Raw genomic sequence first — 25366 nt, 5'->3', positions numbered from 1 at the left:
ACCTGCATTAACGACGACAGTGGGGCCTCAAGCCTTAGTCAAACGGGTTGGTATGTATGGTCGGGTTGCGATTTTGGCGCTATCGTAAGTCTTATGAATAGTATGCCATACAGACCCGTTTGCCACTGAACCTGCATTAACGACGACAGTGGGGCCTCAAGCCTTAGTCAAACGGGTTGGCACGTATGGTCGGGTTGCGATTTTGGCGCTATCGTAAGTCTTATGAATAGTATGCCATACAGACCCGTTTGCCACTGAACCTGCATTAACGACGACAGTGGGGCCTCCAGCCTTAGTCAAACGGGTTGGCACGTATGGTCGGGTTGCGATTTTGGCGCTATCGTAAGTCTTATGAATAGTATGCCATACAGACCCGTTTGCCACTGAACCTGCATTAACGACGACAGTGGGGCCTCCAGCCTTAGTCAAACGGGTAGGTATGGATGGTCGGGTTGCGTTTTTCGCGCTTTCATGTGTCTTGTGAATAGTATGCCATACATACCCGTTTGCCACTGAACCTGCATTAACGACGACAGTGGGGCCTCCAGCCTTAGTCAAACGGGTTGGCACGTATGGTCGGGTTGCGATTTTGGCGCTATCGTAAGTCTTATGAATAGTATGCCATACAGACCCGTTTGCCACTGAACCTGCATTAACGACGACAGTGGGGCCTCCAGCCTTAGTCAAACGGGTTGGTATGTATGGTCCGGTTGCGTTTTTCGCGCTTTCGTGTGTCTTGTGAATAGTATGCCATACATACCCGTTTGCCACTGAACCTGCATTAACAACGACAGTGGGGCCTCCAGCCTTAGTCAAACGGGTTGGCACGTATGGTCGGGTTGCGATTTTGGCGCTATCGTAAGTCTTATGAATAGTATGCCATACAGACCCGTTTGCCACTGAACCTGCATTAACAACGACAGTGGGGCCTCCAGCCTTAGTCAAACGGGTTGGCACGTATGGTCGGGTTGCGATTTTGGCGCTATCGTAAGTCTTATGAATAGTATGCAATACAGACCCGTTTGCCACTGAACCTGCATTAACGACGACAGTGGGGCCTCCAGCCTTAGTCAAACGGGTTGGTATGTATGGTCGGGTTGCGTTTTTCGCGCTTTCATGTGTCTTGTGAATAGTATGCCATACATACCCGTTTGCCACTGAACCTGCATTAACGACGACAGTGGGGCCTCCAGCCTTAGTCAAACGGGTTGGCACGTATGGTCGGGTTGCGATTTTGGCGCTATCGTAAGTCTTATGAATAGTATGCCATACAGACCCGTTTGCCACTGAACCTGCATTAACGACGACAGTGGGGCCTCCAGCCTTAGTCAAACGGGTTGGTATGGATGGTCGGGTTGCGTTTTTCGCGCTTTCATGTGTCTTGTGAATAGTATGCCATACATACCCGTTTGCCACTGAACCTGCATTAACGACGACAGTGGGGCCTCCAGCCTTAGTCAAACGGGTTGGCACGTATGGTCGGGTTGCGATTTTGGCGCTATCGTAAGTCTTATGAATAGTATGCCATACAGACCCGTTTGCCACTGAACCTGCATTAACGACGACAGTGGGGCCTCCAGCCTTAGTCAAACGGGTTGGTATGTATGGTCCGGTTGCGTTTTTCGCATTTCGTGTGTCTTGTGAATAGTATGCCATACATACCCGTTTGCCACTGAACCTGCATTAACAACGACAGTGGGGCCTCCAGCCTTAGTCAAACGGGTTGGCACGTATGGTCGGGTTGCGATTTTGGCGCTATCGTAAGTCTTATGAATAGTATGCCATACAGACCCGTTTGCCACTGAACCTGCATTAACAACGACAGTGGGGCCTCCAGCCTTAGTCAAACGGGTTGGCACGTATGGTCGGGTTGCGATTTTGGCGCTATCGTAAGTCTTATGAATAGTATGCAATACAGACCCGTTTGCCACTGAACCTGCATTAACGACGACAGTGGGGCCTCCAGCCTTAGTCAAACGGGTTGGCACGTATGGTCGGGTTGCGATTTTGGCGCTATCGTAAGTCTTATGAATAGTATGCCATACAGACCTGTTTGCCACTGAACCTGCATTAACGACGACAGTGGGGCCTCCAGCCTTAGTCAAACGGGTTGGTATGTATGGTCGGGTTGCGTTTTTCGCGCTTTCATGTGTCTTGTGAATAGTATGCCATACATACCCGTTTGCCACTGAACCTGCATTAACGACGACAGTGGGGCCTCCAGCCTTAGTCAAACGGGTTGGCACGTATGGTCGGGTTGCGATTTTGGCGCTATCGTAAGTCTTATGAATAGTATGCCATACAGACCCGTTTGCCACTGAACCTGCATTAACGACGACAGTGGGGCCTCCAGCCTTAGTCAAACGGGTTGGTATGGATGGTCGGGTTGCGTTTCTCGCGCTTTCATGTGTCTTGTGAATAGTATGCCATACATACCCGTTTGCCACTGAACCTGCATTAACGACGACAGTGGGGCCTCCAGCCTTAGTCAAACGGGTTGGCACGTATGGTCGGGTTGCGATTTTGGCGCTATCGTAAGTCTTATGAATAGTATGCCATACAGACCCGTTTGCCACTGAACCTGCATTAACGACGACAGTGGGGCCTCCAGCCTTAGTCAAACGGGTTGGTATGTATGGTCCGGTTGCGTTTTTCGCGCTTTCGTGTGTCTTGTGAATAGTATGCCATACATACCCGTTTGCCACTGAACCTGCATTAACAACGACAGTGGGGCCTCCAGCCTTAGTCAAACGGGTTGGCACGTATGGTCGGGTTGCGATTTTGGCGCTATCGTAAGTCTTATGAATAGTATGCCATACAGACCCGTTTGCCACTGAACCTGCATTAACAACGACAGTGGGGCCTCCAGCCTTAGTCAAACGGGTTGGCACGTATGGTCGGGTTGCGATTTTGGCGCTATCGTAAGTCTTATGAATAGTATGCCATACAGACCCGTTTGCCACTGAACCTGCATTAACGACGACAGTGGGGCCTCCAGCCTTAGTCAAACGGGTTGGCACGTATGGTCGGGTTGCGATTTTGGCGCTATCGTAAGTCTTATGAATAGTATGCCATACAGACCCGTTTGCCACTGAACCTGCATTAACGACGACAGTGGGGCCTCCAGCCTTAGTCAAACGGGTTGGTATGGATGGTCGGGTTGCGTTTCTCGCGCTTTCATGTGTCTTGTGAATAGTATGCCATACATACCCGTTTGCCACTGAACCTGCATTAACGACGACAGTGGGGCCTCCAGCCTTAGTCAAACGGGTTGGCACGTATGGTCGGGTTGCGATTTTGGCGCTATCGTAAGTCTTATGAATAGTATGCCATACAGACCCGTTTGCCACTGAACCTGCATTAACGACGACAGTGGGGCCTCCAGCCTTAGTCAAACGGGTTGGTATGTATGGTCCGGTTGCGTTTTTCGCGCTTTCGTGTGTCTTGTGAATAGTATGCCATACATACCCGTTTGCCACTGAACCTGCATTAACGACGACAGTGGGGCCTCCAGCCTTAGTCAAACGGGTTGGCACGTATGGTCGGGTTGCGATTTTGGCGCTATCGTAAGTCTTATGAATAGTATGCCATACAGACCCGTTTGCCACTGAACCTGCATTAACGACGACAGTGGGGCTTTAGGCCTTAGTCAAACGGGTCGTCAGGTTTCATTTTCTCTTAAAGATCGGAAGGTGACCCTTATTTACCATATATACCCTCGCATTGGGCCCCCAATTTGCTAAATCCTCAACTGTGGATAACATAATTATGCCGCAATATTTAGTCTGTCTGGAACTAAGCTGAGTTAAACCACATCACTGTGTGACACTTCAATACATATGAACGGCCGCTACGCTAATACGATTTTGTTTTTCTCTCCCTGTCTCGTCCTCGACCCGAGGACGAGACAAACAGACCCAGTCCCGGTAGATGTGAAAGTCGGCACACCTCTGATCTACTGGCTGTCCTTCAACGTTATGCCCAGCTGATACCTGACCAACGATCACCGGCAGAACCGCTTAATCTCTGCTAAATCTCCATTTCCGTTCTCCTAAGGGTTTTTCCCTCCTAGGACTTATTTTTCCTCGGATAAAAGCCCGGGGTTTTTTTTCTCCTAGGGGGTTTTTCACCCCGGGGAGGCAGCCTTTTTGGGCTTTACCTAGCTTCCTCTTCTATACGTTGCTTTAGTAATACGTGCAATTATAATATTGAGTCATAGCCGCAGCAAATTTAACTGCTCATGCTATCATGTATTTTGTTGTGCTATCTGTCGTTTTCTGTGCTTTTCACTGCTTCTATTTATGGAAAGCTGCTTTGAAACAATTGACTTTTGTGAAAAGCGCTATATAAATAAAATTGAATTGAATTGAATTGAATAAATGGTTTGTTTACACACATTCATCAAAATATCTTCATTCGTGTTCATGAGAACAAAGATATTTACACAGGTTTGTAACAACATGAAAGTGGTTAAATGATGAGAAAATTTTCATATTTGGGTGAACTATCCCTCCTAAAGGATACATTTTCTTGATCTGGAAATGTTTTTGTCAGGTTTTAAGCCATCAGCGCTGCAATAATTGCGATGTTTTCCTCCGAGCATATTTTTCTATACTTAAAGCTGAAGTCTCAGGTGCACCCGAAACTCGAACCCTCCTCACAGCTCAACGCAGCACCTGTGATTCACCTGCCGAATGAAAAACAAAGAGTGTCTCTTGTGCCCCTATGCCTTTTAGTTCCACTGGGATTCCTGCCAGTTCTCGACTCGGATCATTCCCTGATTCTCTCCATATGTTAAGTTGAACTCTCATTCCCTGTTGTCACATCGCACACATTCTGTGCCAGAAACCTCCTTTTTATTTTATTATTTTACTGCTGTATTGGTAACAGTATGTGTGTGCGACTGTGCATGTTTCATTATGAACATCCACTGTTATTTTATTGGTCTCGCCCCCAAAGAGAGACACCTGAATAATAGATACGGGCAAGGGCGGTAAACCTGTCATGTATTCGCAGGGGACGGACAATAGCACTTCATTCTGCTTATTGCATCTGTTTCCCTCTGCAGATTCGAGAAAAAGCTGCTCGCAGGAACACTGAAAGCAAAACCCACACCGCCTGTAAGTACACTGGACCTCCCGTGAGCTGAAAATACATAAACGCTTCATTATATTCACCCACCCTGACCCATCACCCACACACATAAACTGCACTGCCTCGGTAAAATGCAATCTTTTCTCAACTCGTGAGCTGTTAAAATTATCTCATATCTCATTTAAAGGGTGCAGGTGCTCTTATGCAATTTTGGCTCATGCTTTTATACAAAACAGGGGTGAAATTGAAATGGTTTGAACTTGTGCAACACTTTGCTGCATAAACTTTTTATAGCAACCTATGGAAATCCCTTTGCAATCAGTGCAATAAAATGCCTGTCCGTAAGTGTTTTTGGAGATGACTGGCTGATATTGGGATGTTCGGGTAACTTTATTGCTTTTGTCCTCATTAAAGAAGCAAACGGTTTAGACGTCTATCAGCTGCGGATGGGACGAGGACACTTTCAGCCAGAGTACTTCAAGCTCAATGGCTGAATGAAATATTGATCGGCAGGGCTCCTATTAAACCATTAGGTAAGAACAGACAGTAGATTTTGTGCTCCGTCGCCCCCTGTTTATAATGAAAGGTTGAATCTCAATTATGCAAGATTCTTTTAGCAGGGCAGAATAGAGGTCTTCTCGGGTCCAAAGTAATGTACCCGTAATGTAAAACTAATGTGTATAAATATTTTTTTATAAAAGAATGACCAGACCTGAGACAAGCCAAATTAGACTCGAGTCCAACTAGACCAAGTGGCACTTTTTTAACCTGACTGGACCCGAATGTAAACAGCACCGACGTGTGTGCACCAATCAGACAGAAAGAAACCTCATTGGCCTCGCATATAATTTATCCCCCTGCTTCATTTATTTTCATTTGTTATCTTACGACTACACAGAGGTAACCGCTTAAATGTGCACTCATAATTGATTGACAGGTCTGGCTCAACGAAAATTACCTACCGCCAGCCACACAATGTTGCAAGGGCTCTTGGCAAACATAGGGTAGTTGAAAAAGGACTCGATGCACACCCGCGAGCAACATGATCTCACAAATGTCCGTGGTATAGTCACGGAATATTTTGCGCATTTATCCGTGTCATTGTCACGGATCTCCGCATTTTTCTGTATCTGTTCCACGGACTTTCTTTTCTGTGTCAGTTTCATGTATTGGTTACTCAATTGTTTTTCTTATTTTTAAACCATTGTCACTTGGGTTTAGGGTTAGATTTGGGGTTTGGGTTAGGATGTCACTTTAACTATTGGTTTATACTATTTTTTCTGATTTTTAAACAATTGTCACCTGGCGTTAGGGTTAGAGTTGGATTTGGGTTAGGATGTCATTTTATATAACAAAAGTCGTTCTTACCCCAAATCCAAGTGACAATGGTAAGAAAATAGGAAAAAATTCACAAAATATTCTGTGAAATTCGTTAGATCAGGCTGCCCCGCAAGATAGTTTGCATGGGGTCTTCTCGGGTCCGTTCGGCAAAAACACATTAATTTTACATTACCCTAGACCCGATATTATACCCGACCTGTGTCTGAGGAATACATTTTGAGTCGGACCTCAGGTTTTTTGCATCTGTGTGGACCCGTGAAGATCTCTAGTACAGGGTGACCAAGCGGACGAGCATGCATGACTTCAACAAAAATACCAAGTGCCATGTTTTTAAAGTGAGCATTTGCTGTTTCCAACATGATTGTGCATACAAAGTTTCATTTTAAACTTTTAAAGTTGTGTTTAAATTAGGGATGCACAGAATCCAGATTTTTTGGGTTCGGCCGAATACCAAATCCACTGTTTAAGATTCGGCCGAATCCGAAACCGAATACCGAATCCTACTCGCATCCTAATTCCATTAACACAGCATAATGCATAATGAAAGCGATGCGTTTCGACACGCTCGTTTATCCAATAAGCAAGCAGCTCCGCGCTGAAAACCGGCGCTGAGCGCGGAGAGTTAAAAAATATTCAACTTTGAGTGAGAAGCTCTGCTCGTCAATGTCAGTTTTCACATGGCCGTCCAATTACAGTGGAGGAGGGGCGGGACATTACCACAGCAACCAACCGGCTCACAGCTGAAGCATCACAGCTACCAAGCGCACAGCTGAAAAACAGCTGGCATTTGACGTTTTCAGCCGTGTTTAAAAGTTTTGGTGTGTCCAGCCCCTAGGCTCACCGAAAGAAAAAGCTCATCTCCACGTCAGCACCCGATGTGTGTAATCAACAGCCGCATGACGTCGACCAGCGTAGCGCAAGCCTAGGGTTCGGTTCGGTGGAAAAAAAATCTAGGATTCGGCCGAAACCCGAACCCCGTCAAAAATATAGTTCGAATCCGAATCCTGGATTCGGTGCATCCCTAGTTTAAATCGCATGCATTAAAGAGGTGGTTTCCCGGAGTCTAGTCCCACACTAAAATGCATGTTTTATTTAATATACTGTATAAGTGATATAAAAGGTGTGTTCTGAGTTTGTCACGCCACAGAAAAATGTGTTATCCTTCCAGCCAAATTTGAATGGAAAAAAGCCAAGTAAATAAAATAGGTTTTGGGAAAAACAGGCTTTTAAACACTGGGGGCGTGTCCAATGAAACTACGCCCACACAGAGGAAAGTTGCATATACCGCTACAACCACAATTGATGCTTGGGTTTGTGTTTTGGGGGCTCATGCTCGGTGGCTCCTGTGCGTCATCCAAACACCATTTTAGCTCTGCCCAAATGATCCTGTTTTACGGTGTAACTCAACAATTCAGCACTACATAATTTACAGTCTTTGTAATGTGTTTCAACAATACATGTCTAACATTTATAATGTGTTTATAATTATATATTAAAATATCAGTGTCATTGTCTAATCTCAAGATGCACACCAGTAATGTTTTTTGCAGGGTATAAATGACCTAAATGTCTTACACTTTCAGAAATAAAGGTACAAAACTGTACATTTTCTGTCACTGGGACTGTACCCTTTCAAAAAGTACAGCTTTGCACCTAAGGATTTCATTTTTGTACCTCAGAGGTACATACTGGGACCAAAGAGAGCTTATTAGTACCTGAAAATACATATTAGTATTTCAAAGATACATATTGGTACTAGATGTTTACATATCTGTACCTAATGGTCCATACAATAAACTTTTTAAATGACACCTAGGTGACTGCCCTAGCTGCCCCAATGACAGCTAGGGTACATACTTTGACTTTTTTTAAACAATGTAGGTCCTTAAGGTATGGTAATCTACCCAGCAGTTTTGTACCTTTATTTCTGATAGTGTTATATAAGCAAGGCTAGTCCTGGCTTCATCTAAACCCTGTCTTGGAAACGGCCCCAAAGTGTTCGTAAACGCAAACATTTTAAAGACTTTAGTTAATATGTGGAGGGTTAAACAGGGTGTGCATGTTTTTTTAATGGGAACATCCCTGTGGCTCAGCAGGACTGTAGATGCTAATGAGGACTGGCAAGAAAAAAAATTGCCACACTGCTGTGTCCCCTGATACACAGCTTAGACATGTTTCTTTAGACTAAAGAAAAAATGTCCAACTGGTACAAAAGTAGACTGTGACCTGGAGCTGTTCAAGCATCAAATGTGTCTTTGATGTTGAGATGTGCTGAACTTTGACATCCATGATCTTGAACACTGTCGGTTTTTATGCATCCCTTGAATGCAGAGAGGCACAAGTGGCATTTAGAGAGAAAGACATTACCCTGTTGCTCACCTTACTTATACAGCATAAATGTATTACAAGTGATGTGATCAAGTCATGATAATGTTTTCACATTAACTCTTCAAAATAACTTAAGTGCTATTAACATTTAAATAAAGTACAGCAATTCACCACTAGTCAAGTATAAAAAAAGACTTATTTAACTAAGTTTTGGAGAAGGAGGGTCATGGAATCCGACCAATTAGCGCAAAGAAATGTCTATATAGAGCCGTTCCCCCCCTCTGTCCCGTGACAGTTTTTGCAGAATCCCTTCTCCACCCCATCGCTTCACTCTCAGCCAGTACATCTATAAGTAAGCCTACTCTGGTGTCGGGCAAAAATTCTGAACTCGTGGCTCTCCCCTCAGACAGCACCCCAAATGCTTTATCTCATTCCCTACTGATTACATGGTAATGCTAACTCCTGATGTGAATTTAAGGTGGCGAATTTAAGGTGGCATGTAATATAAGCGGCATCGGGTCTTGGGTAATTTAAAATTAATGTGTTTTTGCCAAACGGAAACCAGAACCATCTTGTGTGTGTGTATTGAGTCAATTTCTAACCTGTTTGCCAAAAGCTTGCAACATTGTGTGGCTGGCTGTAGGTTAATTTTCATTGGGACAGACCTGTCAATCAATTTTGAATGCACATTTTAGCAGTTACCTCGGTGTTGTCGTCAGAGGTGGGTAGAGTACCCAAAATCTATATTAAAGTAAAAGTACAAGTTCTTATACCTGATCTCACGAATATCCGTGGCATAGTCACGGAATTTTGTGCTCATTTTTCCTTGGAATTCTCACGGATCTCCGCATTTTTCCGTGGCCCTGCTACGTACTGTCTTTTTCCGTGGCATTCTCACGGATGTTTTATCCTATTTTCTTACCATTTTCGCTTTGGTTTAGGGTTAGATTTACATGAAATGACATCCCTATCCAAACCCAACTCTAACCATAACGCCAGGCGACAATTGTTTAAAGTTTAGAAAATATAAATCAGAAAAAGTAGTATAAACCAATAGTTAAAGTGACATACTAACGCAAACACCAAATCTAACCCTAAACCAAAGCGAAAATGGTTTGAAAATAGGAAAAAACAGTTGAGTAACCAATCCGTGAGAATGCCACGGAAAAAGACAGTCCGTGACTATCCCACAGAACTTTGTGAGATCATGTTGAAATGAACGTGTGTTGTTTGTATTAAGGTTTACAGGATTTGTCACTGCTTGCATAAAAGCGCAAATGACAAAAAAACTCGGACAGTGTGAAATAGTATTACAATAAGGTAAAGGTGCACATAGTTACCAAATGACCATTAATAGTGTTCAAATAGGCATCAGTGTGACACTAACCGCTACGTGTTGTTTCAGGTTGGAGCTTTAATTCCTGTACGCTGAGATGTCAGTTCGTTTTGGTGCACACAGCATGAATCGCATTATAAAAATATTCAGTTTGACCTCTTGAAGTAAAAAACAGTCTGACTGGTGCGTGCAGGGATGCAAACTGCACACACGTCGTTGCCATTTACATTCAGGTCCAGTCGGGTAAAAAAGTGATTCGGGTCATTTTGGGTCGGGTACATTTCTTTGGAGCCGAGAAGAGCTTGAGTATAAACTACTGCTGTGAAAGTATCATGGTGCTGTCTGGTTTTGTTTTATAGAAAAGCACATTAACATTTGGCATCACTTCTTTTGAATGAATGATGTCAGGTCACAGACCTCAGATGTGTGTGATGTTGCTACAAAACAGTGTTAAACATAGACGCCAATTTCTGTTTCCAAGGGTGGGTCCTCAGCACAATGTCAAGCAACGCTTAGGTTGCTTAGCAACCGCAGACGCAATGGGAGTGCACTTATGAAAGAAAGAGGAGGTTTTGTCTAGAAGTTAACACCGAAATTCGGTGAGATTTTGGGTTAGGTTTGCAATTAAAGGGATAGTTCGGCCAAAAATGATATTAAACCCATGATTTACTCACCCCCAAGCTGTCCGAGTTGCATATGTCCATCGTTTTTCATACAAACACATTTTTGGATATTTTAGAAAATGTTTTAGATTTTTCAGTTGATTAAATGTAATGTTACGGGGTCCACCCATAGTCCACGACCTTCAAGTGCAAAAAAAGTGCATCCATCCTTCACAAATTAAATCCAAACGGCTCCAGGATGATAAACAAAGGTCTTCTGAGGGTAATCCGCGTGGTGTAGTTGTAGAAATATCCATATTTAAAACTGTAATACCGAAAATAAATACCTTCCGGTAGCGCCGCCATCTTAGACTCCTCTGTATTCAGGAGAGAGTATTAGCGTAGTGTACGCACTTTTCTTAGTGACGTATGACAAATTCGGAGGGTGGGGGCACAGAGCAGCAGCAGAGTAGCCTCCGTAGGCTGCGTAAGCTCTCATCCTGAATGCGGACGCGACTAAGATGGCGGCGCTACCGGAAGGTATTTATTTACGTTAATAAAGTTTTAAATATGGATATTTCGACAACAACACCGCGCTGATTACCCTCAGAAGACCTTTGTTTATCATCCTGGAGCTTGGATTTATTTTGTGAAGGATGGACACACTTTTTTTAGACTTGAAGGTCGTGGACCCCGTAACATTACATTTAATCAACTGAAAGATCTAAAACATTTTCTAAAATATCAGAAAATGTGTTTGTCTGAAAAACGATGGACATATGCAACTCGGACAGCTTGGGGGTGAGTAAATCATGGGTTTAATATCATTTTTGGCCGAACCATCCCTTTAAGATGAAAACAGCGGTTCTGGCTAGATGGGATACAGCTACGACCTGAATCCAATGAAAAAAGGATAGAAATAGCGCTCATCCGGTGAGATTTCAGCATTTGCTGTATTCCTTCTAGCCACAACCAAATAAGAAAAACGGCACAGTCACCTTTCTGCACAGTTTTATATACGGATGTAAATTCCCCTTGTCTAGTTATTTATCAACTCGTTGAAGATATTACAACTTGCGAGATCCACCAATCAGAGAGGCTCTCGAATTTCAAAAGGGTTTTTGATTAAAAATAATTGTATATCTGGCGATTGTCCGTGGGTCCTTTTAAAACATTTTAGTGGGTGCTTGAGCCCCGGAGCATTTTGAAAAATTTTGGTGACCGTAGCCACCATAATGCCAAGTTATGAAAAGGAGGGTACCGCTAAACCAAAGCAATGATGCTGTGAATTATCTAATCTGTCATAACAATTGGAGCTTTGCCTCTATTTATACACCAGCTATCAGCACAAAGTCACTGAATCAGAACAGAACACAAATTTTCTTAACATTTGTCATTTTTACTGCCATGAATTATAAATACTGATACTATACATGTAGATATAAAACAGCTGATTGTATCTAGATATGTTCCAACATATTGGCATGTCCCCAAAATGTACAGTGTTATTTCAAAATAATCTCAACCTACAAACCTGAGACACTAGATTGAAAGAAATACAGCAAGAACGTTGCCAAAGCTTTGCTACACGGTAGCAATTACGGCCCCGTGTGCACGCACTGGAGTCGATACAACCTTCAAGTCAAGACACAATCGAGTATATCTCATTACAGTGTAAAACCTCATAACACACAATGCCATATCTGCCAAATGTGGCTGATCAATATGCACGAGTACAGTAGCTATAGGAAAAATGTTTAACATTTATCATATGATGTCATCGTCGAATAAAGACATCCTGGTGTTTAAGCTTCAAGTTCATTTCTCGATGTTCTCAACGGTACCATCATAAGGTGCTGCCAGGCAACAGATTGGTGATGGTCCATGTCTGGCCTGTGCATTTTTGGAGGGTCAGCTGATATCCGAATTCATTGTCACTGTTCTCCACGAGTTCGAGGCATCGCTTTGACTTTGTGTTCTGGATGGAGCCTCCCTGTAGAACAGAGAGAGAAAATAGGATGGTTTTCATTACACGTCCAACTGTGATCCGGCAAGACTTCATCCATCTTCTCCTATAATTCACCTGCAATGTGAAAGACATTTTCCCCTTTGTAATAAGAAAAACACAATCTCATAGTACTGGAATGAACACGTTGAATCAAGTCAAATTTATAAAGTGCTTTTTTACAATATTGCATTATTTCAAAGCAGCATTACATGAAAGAAAAAGAGTTAAACACAGAAAATGGGAAATTATTTAATATATACACTGCTTGTTTTCAGTAAAAATATCTAAACATTCTTAAATTAAGATGCTTTATCTTGATGAGCAAAACTACCCAAGAAAATAATCTGCCAATGGGGTAAGAACATTTTTTTTGAATTTTTCTTGAATTAAGTGTTTAAGAAAAATGTTCAAGATTTTTTGTTTACCCCATTGGCATATTTTTTTGCTTGTTTTATTCACAAAATCACTTACATTTAGACTTATTTTCTTGGGTTGTTTTGTTCATCAAGAAAAAGCATCTTAATTTAAGAATTTTTAAATATTTTTACTGAAAACAAGACAAAAATACTAAGATTTTTTTTCTTGAAAATCATTTTTGCAGTGTAGTATGTAGAATAGATAATTATGGTATTATATGTATTTACCTTTTCTTCAACTATTGAACATTTAGTCAGTTAATATGATAAATTACAGGTGGTAATATTTAACTAGACATATCTTTCCATCTTTTTTGTTATATATGAAGACTTTGGTTCCAAAACGAGATAAACGTCATTTAACTCTTTCACCGCCAGCGTTTTTAAAAAAAGTTGCCAGCCAGCGCCAACGTTTTTCATGATTTTCACCAAAGTTTAATGCCTTCCAGAAAATGTTCTTCTTTAAATAAATAAACATACAATATACCAAATGAAAGAACAGACCCTCTGCTTTCAAACAAAAAAAAACCGTTTCATCCTACCTTTAGTGGTTCTTTTGCAATCAGCTTTTGAATATGGGTAGGTTTCTGCAAAAACACCATATTTTGAGCAAAAAGCAAAAATAATTCCATTTTGGTGACGGACTTTTCATAGAGATCCCATCCAGAGCGATCTTTAAAACAGACACGGACATGCAGCAGCTTGCCATAGGGCAATACTTCCGGTTTTAAAAAGTTGCGGAAGGGCGCCACCTGGTGGATAATAGCGGTATTGCGGAAAGACGGAAAATCTCGTCAATGGCGGGGAAAGAGTAAAAAAAAATAGTTACCACAAAAATCAGTATTGTATCTGGTCAGTATCTCTGCTCAGCGCTGAAAAAATGCAAGCTGCTGGTGTTTTTGAAAAGCACGGTACTTCCATTGGCGCTTTTTTGAACTGTTATCTACAGGCAGTGAGCCGTATGCATGCTTTAATGCGTGCCGAACGCCTAGCATTTTTCCTTCTTGCCGCGCCACGTGTTTTTGCAGGAGCGCTCTGAAGTCAACTCTGTGCGAAAAAGTGCCTGACGTCATTCGCATTTTTTTCATTGTCCAATTAAATAAGGGGAGAGGCGGTGACACAAATTTATTTTTGCTTGGAACAACCAGAGACCGCAGTCACTCACTGTCTCCTGCGTGTTTGTGCAACTCTCATCCTCGATCAAGGTCAGACCAAGCATCCTCTGTTTAAAGTTTCTGCTTATATGAGAGTAAACAGCAAACCAAAGTTTCAAGAGCGATCACGCTTCAATATTTGATTGACAGGACAGCTGCCTCTGTGGTTGCCTAGCAATATAAAAAAATGAAGCACACTGCTCTTTTCTGAAGTCAATCAAAAAAGGCAGTGCTGTCCGCCTCGCTTTCCAAGCGTTTAAAGCAGAGTGATCGGCCGCTGAGACAAGATTTTTACTAAAATCTACATAAACCTTTGTAGGTCGCTTTGGATTAAAGTACTGCTGTAAATGGAAATAAAAGCAGTGTGACAAATGTTACCTTATGCACAAATGTTACAATGCAAATACTGTTAATATATTTATATTATTTTCTGCGCTTTATTAGTGATGAAAATTAGATGTTTTTTGCAGAAGGTGATGAGAATTACAATCTTCTACCACTGTAATAATGCCACAATGCAAAATGTTTTTAAAAATATTTCTCATTTTAATCATTTATTATTTAAACCAAAAAGTCCATCAAATTCATTTTGATCTTTCAGACATCGCCGGAAGGCTCACAGCTGGTGTATCTGTGAGGAACAGCAGCGCTATAGGCTTAGACAGAAAGCAGAGAGCAGAAGATGAGCTGGAGGGGAAACTCCACACTGATCTCAAGCCGTGAAGGAAAGACTGCAGAAATGAGATAGGCTGGGTGATTTTGTTCCATCCAGCACTCAGTTCAGTCCACTTCTCTGAGACCGATGCCTGTGGCTTTAAGTCACGGGTATATGAAAGTTCAGTATCACATCATCATGCTCTCTCTTTCAGAGACGCTCAACAGCTTAGGTCAGAAGGTCTCCACACACACGCACGCACGCACGCACGCACGCACACACACACACACACACACACACACACACAAGAAATGAGCTATTCTGCGATATTATACTGGATATCTTTTAATATTATGATTCAGGTTACAAAAGTAATTGTTATTCTGCAGTATACTTGTTAAATCTGAATGTGTTAGACTGATGGATAAAAAAGAAAATGTTAATGTGGGTGGAAAGACCAATTAAATGGCTACAATCATTTAAAATATGTTGACATTATGATATTGATACATGATATGATATATTAACTTTTTATGAATGTTGCAGATGATTTTATCCAAAGCGATTTATAGTGCATATCTTTTGTTTATCAAAGGTGTTTCCTGGATTCGAGGCCAACAATTTGTGCTGCAATGCAATGCTGTATGAGCTACAGTATACAGCGGGTAATATAGTTAAAAAAGTTAAACTAGAGTTTTACTTTGAAGTGTTGAAATAGTTTATCTTTTGAAGGGTACCAATGTCTTAGATATTTATCATGTATTCCATTATAATGTTTTAAAATACAAACTAACACAAGTAAAACCAGAAAACTTCGGGTTCTATTTTAAAGATCTAAGCGAATTGTCTAAAGCGCACAGCGCAACGTCTAAATGGGCATGTCCGAATCCACTTTTGCTAATTTAACAACGGGAAAAATGGTTTGTGCGCCGAGCGCATGGTCGAAAAGGGTTGGTCCTTCTTTTTTAATGAGTAATGGGAGTATTTTGGGCGTAATGTGCAATAAACCAATGAGAGTCTCACCTCTCATCCCCTTTAAAAGCAAGTTGCGCTGGCGCTATGTCTAATGTCTATTTAGATGACGGACTTTGTAAACCGAAAAACTAAGCGGAGTAAGAAGATCCCCAGTTTAGGATTAATGTTAAATAATTGTGTTGTTTTTCACTTGCATTGAAATTGTTATTTTTTATTAAAGTCGCAATGAAATTGAAATGAAAAACTATATATATATTTTTTAATATTGTGGTATTATTAACAAATGACTTATCTGTGAGCTTCATTATTTTTTAAAAATTCGTGTGTGCTCATAATCTTTAATCAAAAATGCAAATCTCCTCCCCTCCTCAAAACGATCTCTCTTCACTTCCGGTCAAAAGTATGGCAGGTGGGCGGGGTCCGAGAGAAGATCGCAGCGATTAGCAATTAGCAACACGACCCAACTTCAAACGATCCAATCAGATCTCGATGGACAAATTTAAATCCAGCCCTGCCTTATTTCATCTCAAAAGCCGTTTCATTCGGATATACGTCACCACAGGGAAAACAAGGCAATCGCTACTTCCGTTTCATGGCGACTTTAAAACCTTTAAAACCCGTTTTCTTTTAGTCATGGAAGTAAAAAAGCAGGCTTTTAATTGTTTTAAATGTATGGCTATCCAATATCATCAAAAAATAATTTACAAGTATGAAAAGGTTTGTACTCTAAAAATACTTTATTTGTAACAAACAGGAGAAAAAGAATTTACAAACGGCTCTCTGCACATTTCAGCACTTGGACAGCGTCAGGTTTTTTAAGCATTACTTAAAGGAACAGTATGTAAGAAATGTATATAAATTAATCATTAAATGGCCCTGAAATGTCACTAGACATTAAGAAATCATTTTCATTTTAAATACTTATATCACTGACAGTGGTATAACCAGGATATTGTCATTTACAAAGTGGAGTTGCAGCCCTCAACTGATGTTTATGTTGTCGTTTTGTATATTGGCCACCAGCTGTGTGATTGCAGTACCAGTTTTAGCCACATGTTTTGTGATTGCAATACCAGTTTTGGCCACAATCCTACATACTGTTCCTTTAAAAATGTTTCTCATCCCACCATATCCACAGGTACAGAGTCATCATATGCAATAAATCCGTGAGGTAGCATTTAAAAAAAAAAACATTTAAAAACAGATGCATTTGTTTAAAGCAAAGCATTTATTTACTTACCAGGCTGCAGGTGAAGCAGCACTTTGTGCCTTCTAACGTCTCATAATTAGTCCTCATTTATGTCCAAGAGACTCAATAATAATCTTTTACATTCAATCCTTTAATCTTTCATATTTAAAAGCGTTTTTGTGCTGCTGCCATTCATGTATGTGATAAGCAAACCCGCGTTGTCATCCCGTATGTCCCGTTTATAGGCGTATATTACTAATGCGCTATTTAAATTACAAAAAACACTATTGCGCCATTGACTTTTTAACAGAGCCTCTTTTACAAACCCAATGTAATAAACAGTGTAATATAAATATAACAAATCAATATTACAAGATATAAACATTTAAAATACCTTCAACAAAGTCGTAAGTATTCATCACTACATCCTAACTCTATACCCCAATTCATCATGTGCACATGAAACTTGTTTTAATAAGCCTGCTTAAAAAAACCCAGGCACAAATAATTCACATGTACATATGTATAAGAACTGGGTTAAAGGTTAAACAATTCCCAAGTCTTTATAGTAGTTCATTCAAGCATATGAGATCCAACATGACTTGTGCATCCAGCTATGAGCCTGAAGGGCAAAAGTAAATGTGTGCACATAGTTTGGCATCACTATCCTGTCTCTCACATTCCCAGAGATACAGGTCTGTTTCCACACCAACTAATCTATTCACTATAAAGAATTACTCAGTTGGATGATATCATAATGGTTTTGTAGTTTTACACCAAAAGGGAAACCGACTTGGCAATTGTCTGTCAATGAAATGAGCCGATTTGATTTAGTGTTGATGTGTGTCTATGTGCACTTGTGTGTGTGCGTCTAGACTGAAACATTGCCTGAGGCCACAACAAATGTGAAGTGTGCTAATGGAGGAAATATTAAAATAAGTTTTATTAAAATTAATTTAACATTAAATGACGCACATTTAAATGAGTTACATCATTGTGTGGCTTATACGTAGATCAACAACAACAAATACAATCAACAGATGTCAATCTCCCTTAGGTATGACTTAAAGGGATAGTTCACTCCAAAATGAAAATGAGCCCATATTTTACTCACCCTCAAACCATCCTCGGTGTAAATTACTTCCTTTTTTTAGCTGAACACAGTCAACGTTATATAAAATAATATCCTGGTTCTTTTCGGCTTTATAATGGCATTGGATAGTGCCCCACTTTTAAATGTTCCAAAAAGCTAATCCAGTCATCAAAAACCAATCCATACAGTTATTAAGTGTCTTCTAAAGTAAAGCAATGGGTTTTTGTAATGTTGGGTCAGAGGTCAGACAGTAGGCTCTCTTCAACTCTCTCGTGAACATGTGTGGTTTATAAGTTTTCAAATAAAAATGTAAAAAAAAAAAAAAACAACACCAGTTCACCTCAAAAGACATTTAATAACTGTAAGGATTTGTTTTGCTAGATAAATTTGGTGATGTAATGGATTGAAGGTTTAAACAATTATGGGGCACTATCCAATACCATTATAAATATACCATTATTCGCTGATACTCTGATTTGACATTTCAGGCTGTACAGTAAATGAAGTTACCTGAGTAAAGCGCCAGTGGAGTTTCATGCGTTTGGAAACAGCGTAGCTGCATTCGATGAGTCGAGGTCGGCTGTTCACATCCACCAGGCACTTGTTATCATCGTCATCAATGGTGGGGCTCAAGATGCCCACAAATAACTGCTGAGTGCTGGTGTAGTATACATTCTGCAATGAGAGAGCAGTCTTATGAATAAAATGAGCATAAAAAGAGATGTGTTACAGAATCAAATAGAGCGATAAATCTAAATCAAACACAGCTAATGGTTTTAGTTTGCAGAGCGGATAATGTGAAAAGCAGGCCTGACTGCAAATATTTGAGAACTGTATTTTTAAAACTCTCGTCAATTAAGAGAAAACGCTGCCCTGCCAATGACGAGTTTTTAGGGCAATTCGTATTCCCGCTATTGTTCACTAGGTGGCACTCTTACCCAACTTATAAAACATTGAAGCATCTACTGATCCAAAAACAGTAAAAACTCTGTGTACGTTTTGATCATCACTCTGAATCTGAACTCTAACAAAAGCCTTTTACAAAAAAGCAATCATTTCAGCTTTTTACTCCAAATTGGGTATTTTTGAAGAAACCTACCCATATTTGTGAGGTCAGAAAAAGAGAACAAAATAAAGATACTATATATATATATATATATATATATATTTTTTTTTTGTTTTGTTTTTTTTTTTTGAGAAAAGTTTGAGAACCACTGGCAGTGCATATGAAAGTGTAAATCTAACATATTGCATTGAAGGCAGTCATGCAGAGCCTCTTCTGTAAATTAATACATTAACACTCGAGCAGATGGCCATACTTAACCTCTACTGGAAGTGAATAAACTTTCACAGCCATAGTTCAAAATTGTTGTCATTTTTTTGGAAAAGTTACAAACATCTCCATCGGCTCATTTGCTAATTTTATTATACCATCATTTATCGCTAAATGTACAAAAATAGAAGCAATATATCTCAGAACCTTCTGTGTTTGTGATGTCATTTCCTGTTCTTGTGTAAACACATTCAATTAGTCAGTAACTCCAGATGGTCTGTAAGTTCATATCATGCCGACTGACACGTAAGATGAGTTGCATGTCTGTGTGTAGAGGTGAACATGAGGGACTTAACCAATGGGCTAAAGAACATCTGGAAGACATGACAGTTTCTTCAAAGGGAACATCACGGCTTAAGACATTGCTTTCTCATGCATATAAAGTTCACTCATGAATGAACTCCACAATGTGGCTTCAAATGGAGGCTCTCAAGCAAAAACTGAGATGAAAAGTTGTTTGCAATTTGTTGAGACACAACTTATAAAGGATTTTTACTTTTACTTTAGGATTTTCCTGAGACTGCCAAGCTTTAATTTCAAGAGATAATATTACCAATGTACAGTATAATAATGCAAACTCTTTACATAATATTTGAGTTGAGAACAGTAGGCCTACTGTACTTTATCTGTCAAAACAGCCCTAGGTTTGTATAGATATAACTATAATGAAAATCTTAAAGTTTGTGTAAAGTCATTTCTAAAAACACTTTACAAATGTTAGAAATAAAACACGTTGGAAAGACTAAATTGACAGATTTTTTCCACATTTCTGAATTCAGGAGTATTTGTGCGGGGCTAAAACTGTGGTTCAATGACGCACTGGAGCCACTGAGCATGGCCTCGCCCCCAATACATTCACGAGGTTGTAGCCTATTTGAAAGTTGAGAGAGATGGGAGCTTTCCCGCAAGTGGGCGTGGTTTCAGCTGCGACAGCAGACACGCCCCCAGCGGTTAATTGCTGCTTTCACACCAGCCGCGGTAGAGGCGTCAAGTGCGAGTGATTTCAATGTGAAGACGCGTTGACGCGCGTCAGGAGGTCGGGCTGCGCATTTAGCGTGGCGCAGTAGACGCGATTCCTCCTCATTCGCGCATCTAGTTCACGAATGGCACGAATTGAGCATTGCCGTGGCAAACGCGCAGGTTGAAACTTTTGAACTTTAGTGGAAAAACGCGAGTTTACACCAACCACGTTTCGGGCATCAAAATCGTGTCTACCGCGCGTGGTTTGCCGCTTGAACAATTTGGATGCATTCGCGTGTATAGAGCGGAGTAGACGCGCGGAAAAAGCAAGCATTTGACGCGCGTCAGAGGCAAACTCCGCTTCTTGTGGGAGGGGCAAGTGCTATGCGGTTGTCTGTTTGCAAAATGACTGATGTTGATTGTGCATTTATCGAGAGAGTTACCAGTTTGTATTTGGTAACCTTACTATAGGGGGAAAATAAACGGTGTGGGTCGATAAACGTCACGTGACTCAAAAGTGAAATGTGTATTACAATTACCAGGTTGCCCAATGTCCTCACTGACACTCTTCCAAGCGAGGTCCTTTTTATTCCTGTCTCCTCTATAGAAATAAGAACTTGTGTCGTATAGCTCCGGGTGACTGCTTATGGACAATATCAAGCGTTGGTTGAATGAGTGACTCCGGACGGGTCTGCCACCACAGCAGCAAGCAGGCTCCTGATTGGTTAACGCGGCGCGAAATTCCGCCAAAGTTCAAATTTTTCAACTCGGGCGTCAGCCGCAAATTCGCGTGAACCGCAAGATGCACAAAAAGCACCATTTGCGCTTCCTGCGCGTACCGCGCACAACGCTCAATTCGCGCCTTTCGCGCAAGCTTCATGCGCGAAAGAGGCGGAAACTGTGGTGTGACTCAAAACACATATTTAATATTGCTTTACACAGACTTTCCTGTAAAATAGATTAATGCCATGCAGCTTATTCAAAGTATTTTTTCAGAGAATAAAAACTAGAAATCATAATGCACCTTTCTGTACATTTATACCTACATTTCATCAGTACACACAAGAGAAAATTTTTGTCTTTGCAATGCTTTTATCAAACATGATTACCATCATTTTGGCTGCCGTCACCTAAATAGCATGCAAACCTACTGTATATATAGTCAGGAAAAATTTAATGTAATATTCACTCATACTGTACAGTAGGTATTTCAGCCTGAAATCTTGCCAATAATACAGTAAATTAATGCCAGTAATCTTTACTATAATAAAGAAGGGGATGGGTTTGAAAGTGAACCATAATGATGCACACTATCCTCCTGTGCCTATAAGTATAGGATTGGCCTTTGATCAGATCTTTGTAAAAAATGCCTAAATGAAGAATGCACAGTTATTGTACTCTCTGTCTCTATTCTAATAAATAAAACACCCATCTAAACTGCACGGATAAACTCAAGTCCTGCTCTCAATTTCTTTTGGGTGGGTATTGTCACAACAGAAATAAAATGTGTTAGAAATGCTGTTTCATGTTGACATCAAAGAAGAAAATGTTCCTCCTTTTTATAAATGTGATCACATAACTGTTATTAAATGAAGAAAGAAAGCCGGCAACTAATAAATGGGCCACCAATTTGATACTGTACAGTAAGAAAGGCACAGCGCAGTCAATGGAAAAAAATAACAGCATATCATGAAGATTAATGTAGAACATGGCCGTCTGTGAAAAGGATGTGGCCTGGTCCATAGCATTTAGAGAAAAACAAAAAAAGCAAGGACAAAAATAAGCTTTCTTAAAGGAAAGTGTCACAAATTTTATAGTGCAATGAGGAGTTTTACTGTATTCTCAAAGATTTGTACAGAAAGCACAAAAATGATCTAAAACATTATCAGACTGGCTCATGATGAAATGTTAAAAGCCATCATCCTGGAAATCAGGATTTCAATATATACCCAGAAATCATTATGTGTCAAAATAAAAAAAAAAAATGATGCCAAAAATCATTCATATATTAAGTAAAAATCATATTTCATGAAGATATTTTGTACATTTTTGTGATTTTCCCAATATTTCTATTCTTTTTGCAGATTCCAGATATAAATAGCATCAAATAGTTTCAGTCAAATACTTTCATAACAAACAATATATTAATGGAACGCTTATTTATTTAGCTTTTATTTTCAAATTTTCAGTTAAATCTAGGTTTTTTTGTGATCCAAGGTCACAAATCATTTAATTATTTCAAAAGGTTATGTATAGTAAAGGTTTGAGTAAAGAAACATGATACATGAAGGTTAGTGCTTGTGTGTGCTATGTGTTGAATTATCAATGTGTATGTATAATTAATATATATATATGTAACATACTGTATATGTAATCATTTTCCGTTTTAAAATACAGTGTATATTTAACCCCAATAAGTCCCTTGGGGTCAATCTTACCCCCAAGCCACTTTTCTTTAGTTTAAAAACATGGTTCCCTTCATCTCAGTGGAATAAGATTTTGTGACTTTTCTAGATTATCTGTCAAGATTCATATAAACAACTGGGTTTGATTCAGTCGTTCTAAAGAGGTCCAGCAAAATGACACCAATTGAAATGTTTTTTCTTCTTATTTGTCAAAAAAATCAATGCATCCAGAATAAGTCTAAAAATTTTAACACAGAAAGATTAACTTATACAGGAAAATAGGGGCTTATGAGGGTTAATAAAGTTTAGCTTGATTTTACAAACTTAAAGGAATAGTCAATTTTCTTAAAATAAAAATCCAGATAATTTACTCACCACCATGTGATCCAAAATGTTGATGTCTTTCTTTGTTCAGTCGAGAAGAAATTATGTTTTTTGAGGAAAACATTGCAGGATTTTTCTCATTTTAATGGACTTTAATAGACACCAACAATTAATACTTAACTCAACACTTAACGTTTTTTTTTAATGGAGTTTCAAAGGACTCTAAACGATCCCAAACGAGGCATAAGGGTCTTATCTAGCAAAACGATTGTCATTTTTGACAATAAAAATAACAAATATACACTTTTAAAGCACAACTTCTCGTATAGATCCGGTCATGACGCGTCAGCGTGACCCCACGCAATACGTCAAGAGGTCACAGAGGACGAACGCGAAACTCCGCCCCAGTGTTTACAAGTGTGTTGAAAGAGGACCGTTCCTACGTTGTTGTATGTCAACTGATACTAATTAATGTCTTTGTGTCAGTTTATTGTTTACAATGGTCCGCAAATGTGTGTTTTATATATGTAACACGTGACCTCCCTACGTCACTACGCATTTACGTTAGGTCACGCTGGACCGGACCTAGACGAAAAGTTGTGGTTTAAAAGAGCATATTTTTATTTTTCTTGTCAAAAATGACAATCGTTTCGCTAGATAAGACCCTTATGCCTCGTTTGGGATAGTTTAGAGTCCTTTGAAACTCCGTTGAAAAAAACTGTTTAGTGTTGAGTTAAGTATTAAATGTTGGGCTCTATTAAAAGTCCAAATTATGTTTTTTGAGGAAAACATTGCAGGATTTTTCTCATTTTAATGAGAAAAATCCTGCAATGTTTTCCTCAAAAAACATAATTTCTTCTCGACTGAACAAAGAAAGACATCAACATTTTGGATGACATGGTGGTGAGTAAATTATCTGGATTTTTCTTTTAAGAAAATGGAATATTCCTTTAAGGCATTATTGTACTGCACACGTATATCTAATTATTTAAGTAATCGTCGCATTTTCTTCAATATCGTACAGCAACTACTTTTTTCAAATATTACTTTTTAAACAACAAATATGAAAGCCCTGTTATCTCACAGCTTCAGAAGACATCTCAATATTTCTCAATCAGAACCCAGATTTGTTTTAACATTTCTGGTAACACTTTACGATAAGGTTGTATTTGTTAACATTAGTAAATGCATTCGTTATCATGAACTTACTGTACAATGAACAATATACACTAGTCAACATTTAAGATGGATCAAAACCTTTCCTAAAAGTTGTCTTAAAACCAATACACAAATAACCATTCTTGTCTTAGGACAACGTTGATGAACGTATTGATCCACTTCAAATATTAACTAGTTTTTCAGCATTTATTAATCTTAGCAAATGCCAATACAGTTGTTTGTGTTAGTTCACTGAACATTAACTAATGTTAACAGTTACAACCTTTGATTTTAAAAATGTGTTAGTAGTTCATGTTAGCTACAGTAATGCTTTCACTAATGTTAACAAATACAACCTTATTGTAAAGTGTTGCTACATTTCTCATCAACGTCTCTTAAGAAAAGGCATTTTACATTTTTATACAGTAGCACTAAACAATCACAGTACTGTATGTCATCAATTTTTTTATAAGAAATTTTAATAAAGTCGTCTTAAGGACGATTTCCCGAACAGGAATTAGACTAGTCCTAGACTAAAATATGTGTAAGAGTTGTCCAAACTGAAAACAACTTGCACTGACATATCTTAAAATACATCTGTGCCCTTTGTTTTGACTTTAAAATGCACACATTAAAGTGATGTTTTTAGTAAGGCAGGTTTGTTAAAACTCATTTTATTTCCTCATTAAACTAAAGTCTAGTCCTGGTTTAAGCTAATCCCTGTCCGGGACACCATCCCTAAAAGGACCGGTGTGTACATTTTAATGGCATCTAGCAGTGAGACTGTGAATTGCAACCAACGGCTCACTCCACAGCCCCCCCTCCCCTTTTTCGAAATACAGCCACCACAGGACAAACATGTCATCATCAGAGAAATAGTGACACAAACATGCTTATGCTTTAGACTAATTTGTCCATTTAGGGCTAATAAAAGAAACATGGCGGTACGAAACAGCAATTTCCATTGGGATCCGCGGTGTAAAAACGGTAAAGGT

General features: G+C 39.7%; 1 protein-coding gene across 1 annotated transcript in view; it reads right to left on the bottom strand.

Annotated features, from left to right (window-relative positions):
• Window positions 1-12102: 12102 nt before the first annotated feature.
• galnt18b (UDP-N-acetyl-alpha-D-galactosamine:polypeptide N-acetylgalactosaminyltransferase 18b) overlaps window positions 12103-25366 on the bottom strand; it is a 136386-nt gene continuing 123122 nt past the window's right edge. The window contains exons 10-11 of the mRNA XM_065261567.1: window positions 18702-18866; window positions 12103-12694 (exon numbers count right to left, since the gene is read on the bottom strand). Of these exons, the coding sequence (XP_065117639.1) occupies window positions 12548-12694; window positions 18702-18866 (312 nt within the window). The 3' untranslated portion in view covers window positions 12103-12547. The remainder of the gene's footprint in view (window positions 12695-18701; window positions 18867-25366) is intronic.

The sequence above is a fragment of the Paramisgurnus dabryanus genome, chromosome 2 (genome assembly GCF_030506205.2).
Source record: "Paramisgurnus dabryanus chromosome 2, PD_genome_1.1, whole genome shotgun sequence".
Lineage (NCBI taxonomy): Eukaryota > Metazoa > Chordata > Actinopteri > Cypriniformes > Cobitidae > Paramisgurnus > Paramisgurnus dabryanus.
Note: the sequence above shows the minus strand (reverse complement) of the source record. Positions and strands in the feature narration are given on the sequence as shown.